General features: G+C 38.6%; 1 protein-coding gene across 1 annotated transcript in view; it reads left to right on the top strand.

Moving 5' to 3' along the window:
- The window catches only part of chrd (chordin), a 95,175-nt gene that overhangs the window by 50,869 nt on the left and 41,137 nt on the right, over positions 1–3,169 (top strand). Inside the window, exon 11 of the mRNA XM_037678439.1 lies at positions 2,217–2,364. Coding sequence (XP_037534367.1) covers positions 2,217–2,364 — 148 coding nt within the window. The remainder of the gene's footprint in view (positions 1–2,216; positions 2,365–3,169) is intronic.

Here is a 3,169-nt window from a genome sequence, read left to right as displayed (position 1 = left end):
CATGATATATATATATATATATATATATATATATATATATATCATGTTGTGTGACAGGTTATTGGACAGGTAGTGAGTGACACTGAGATTGAATTATGATTGTAAGGTAGATTCATAGATACACACTGCTTCATATTGTATCATACATGATACAGCCTAGTATCAGCCTAGATACAGCCACATAGTGCAGCAGCAATAAACAATAATCATATTAGTTGTCACAAATGTGGCTTGGTCCAATGTTACTGCCAGTTGTTTAATGTTATTTATCGAGAGTTCAGTAATCTGACGGCTTGTGGATAATAGCTGTCCTTCAGTCTATTTGTACGCGATGACTAGGGCTTTAACAGACTACTCGAGTAATCTACACATTGATTCCTAGGACATCTGTCGAGTTTTTTTATTTCACGTCGAGTATTTGTGGTGATGTCATTACGTCACCGTTACGTCATTGCGGCACGTGATCCGCACCGGGCGCAGGTTACACAATGGACTCCTCCAAGCAGACGGATGGAGCAGAGCAGACCCAGTCTTGGCAAACAGGTAGAAATGCATCAATATTGTGTAAATATTTCACTAAAGATGAATCTTCTGGTTCAACTACCGTAAGGAAACAGAAAATTAATCAACTTCCTGAATGTTTGGAGCTCGTTGTGAACCGGTGTTACACCATATTCTGTAACCACCGTATATTGTGACTGTAGGGGGCGGTGTTGCATGCACTGTTGCAGGTCACAGAATATGGTGTAACACCGGGTCCAATCGACCGAACCAGAACCAGCTTCCTCTGACCTTGTTTCACAAACAAAAAGCAAAAAATATTAATCTCTAAACCTATTTAAAACTTATAAACATAAAACTAAACCTAATGCGCATCACAGCTGGCGGTGGTGTGGGGTGGTTGACAGCCCCACTGATTTTAGTTTCGATTTTGACGTGCCACATGTTTCTTTTATTATTGCAGCTTAATAATAATAACTAATAGTTTACTAATAGTAACTAACTAATAGTTTAGTTTTTCCTGTGACTTATTTGCAGTATGATAAATGGTAGGAGCATAATATACGCTCTCAATGTTTTGTTGGTCTTTTTTTGTAAATAATGATCTTTTTTGCGGTTTTATTTATTTATTTTTGTATCTTTAGATCCTATGATGTCATCAAGTACTCGAGTTCTACTTGAGTTTTATTACGTTAATGTCGAGTTTAAAAATGATGTAGTCGTTCAACCCCTAGCGATGACAGACTCCTGTATCATCTGCTTGAGGGTAGTAGACGGAAGAGTTCTTGTGCTGGGTGGGTGTGGTTCTTAATGATGCTGCGTGTACATTCAAAGATTACTTTCTGCCAATTCAAGGATTGATAATATTTTAGATATTTTGCTAACACACATAGACTAAAACATAGCTGCCCTTTTGCGTCCAGCGGTGAGTGATAACTCATAGATCACTCCTAACAGAGAACAGCTGTCATGTTAGTGTTCCTGCTCTGCTCAGTTCACACCGTACACCAGTATATCCATCTGCACCTTACAGCCCCCCCGGCATTATTTTTCCATATCTTTTAAAGCACCCCTCTCCCAGTCCAGCCCATGTGCTGTTTTGGCTGCACGCTCAGTGGATTTATGCTTCATGTATATTTTTATTGAACTGCGGCCCAAGGGTCATAAAAATAACATTTCTCTGACACGCTCATACATCTGTCCCATTAATCCAACTTTTCTTACCATCTTTTATAATTAATTTATTTATTTTTGGAACAACAGTCTGCTTCAAATGAGACTCGTTTCAGTTTGAAACCCGTCAAAGCGGAGCGGCTCATGGTTTTGCCGTCAGACGGAGCGTTTGCCTCAGACGGGGTGACTGCACGGTCGTGTTGTGATGCAGCAGAAATGTGTGTGTTTGTCATGTTTTAGGACTTTGGATACCTTTGTGACGGTCGTATTTATTTAATCTTGAGAGGATTGAACTGCCACAGGATTTGTTTTCCTCTCTTGTTTCCTTTTTGTTTAGAGCAAACCAAAACATATGTAGCTGGACCCAAATCACGGAACATGTTAGTGTTTCACCCACAAGAATCAAAAAGATCTACCTCCATACTGTGACATTTCTGTTCCTGGTACTGAAAATGTGTTTATTTACAGTGAAATATACACTTTGTTTCAATTTATGCAAAAGTAAGCTTTTACCTTTGTGCTAACCACTTCAATCTGTGCAGGATCCAGATTTTGCCGAGGTGCTGACAGATCTGAACAGCCGCGAGCTTTTCTGGTTGTCTCGGGGTCAACTGGAGATTGTTGTGGCAACTGAGGGTCAAGATCCAAGACAAATCTCTGGCTTCATCACTGGCAGAAAATCTTGTGACAGTAAGAGTTTCTCCAGTCAAACACCTTTCTATAAAAAAGTAAAACCTGAGGAGATTAGGGTCCATTACAGGGGGGTCAACTTGTATCGGGTCCAGAATGTTTGCAGAAGAGTTGCCAGATGGGGCCTGCTAATAATCATGGGGTGGCACATCAAAACTAAATGACATATTGTCAAATCTGCTGTTGTCTTTTTCCATCCATCCATCCATCCATCCATCCATCCATCCATCCATTATATTCTACCTGCTTCTTCCTTTTTGGGTCGCAGTGGTCACTGGTGCCCATGTCTAGCAGTTTATTTAAATTTAAAAGTGGATTTTGGCATTTACACTATCCTCTTAAATAAATGTAAGAAACAGGTGCACATTAAAGTATAAAATATAGATTTAAAGTACTAAATTAACATGACAAATAATTTAAATGAAACTCTTATTTATGCATTTTAAATCAAAAGGCTGAATTTCAGCATGTTGTCAGAATACTGTTGGTAAGAATTGCATCAAACTGGGAAGATAAATGTTTTTGCTGGAACTGATTCACATGGTTTTGCCTGTATGAAAGAGGAGAAAAAGAAATACAACTTTAACTGTTAGGTACTTTACAACAGACATCTAGAAAGCTGGAGAGAAAATGGCACTCCACTAACATGGAATAATTTTACTTAACTTGGAGAAATAGTCTGCTAACATATAAGAAAGCTCTCCGTAAATCTAGAACTTTACATTACTCGTCTTTAATAGATGAGAATAAAAAACAACAACATAGGTTTCTGTTCAGTACTATTGCTAGACTAATGAAAAGTCCC

Source organism: Nematolebias whitei, chromosome 6, assembly GCF_014905685.2.
Source record: "Nematolebias whitei isolate Nwh7 chromosome 6, NemWhi1, whole genome shotgun sequence".
NCBI lineage: Eukaryota > Metazoa > Chordata > Actinopteri > Cyprinodontiformes > Rivulidae > Nematolebias > Nematolebias whitei.
This window is presented reverse-complemented; position numbering and strand designations above follow the sequence as displayed.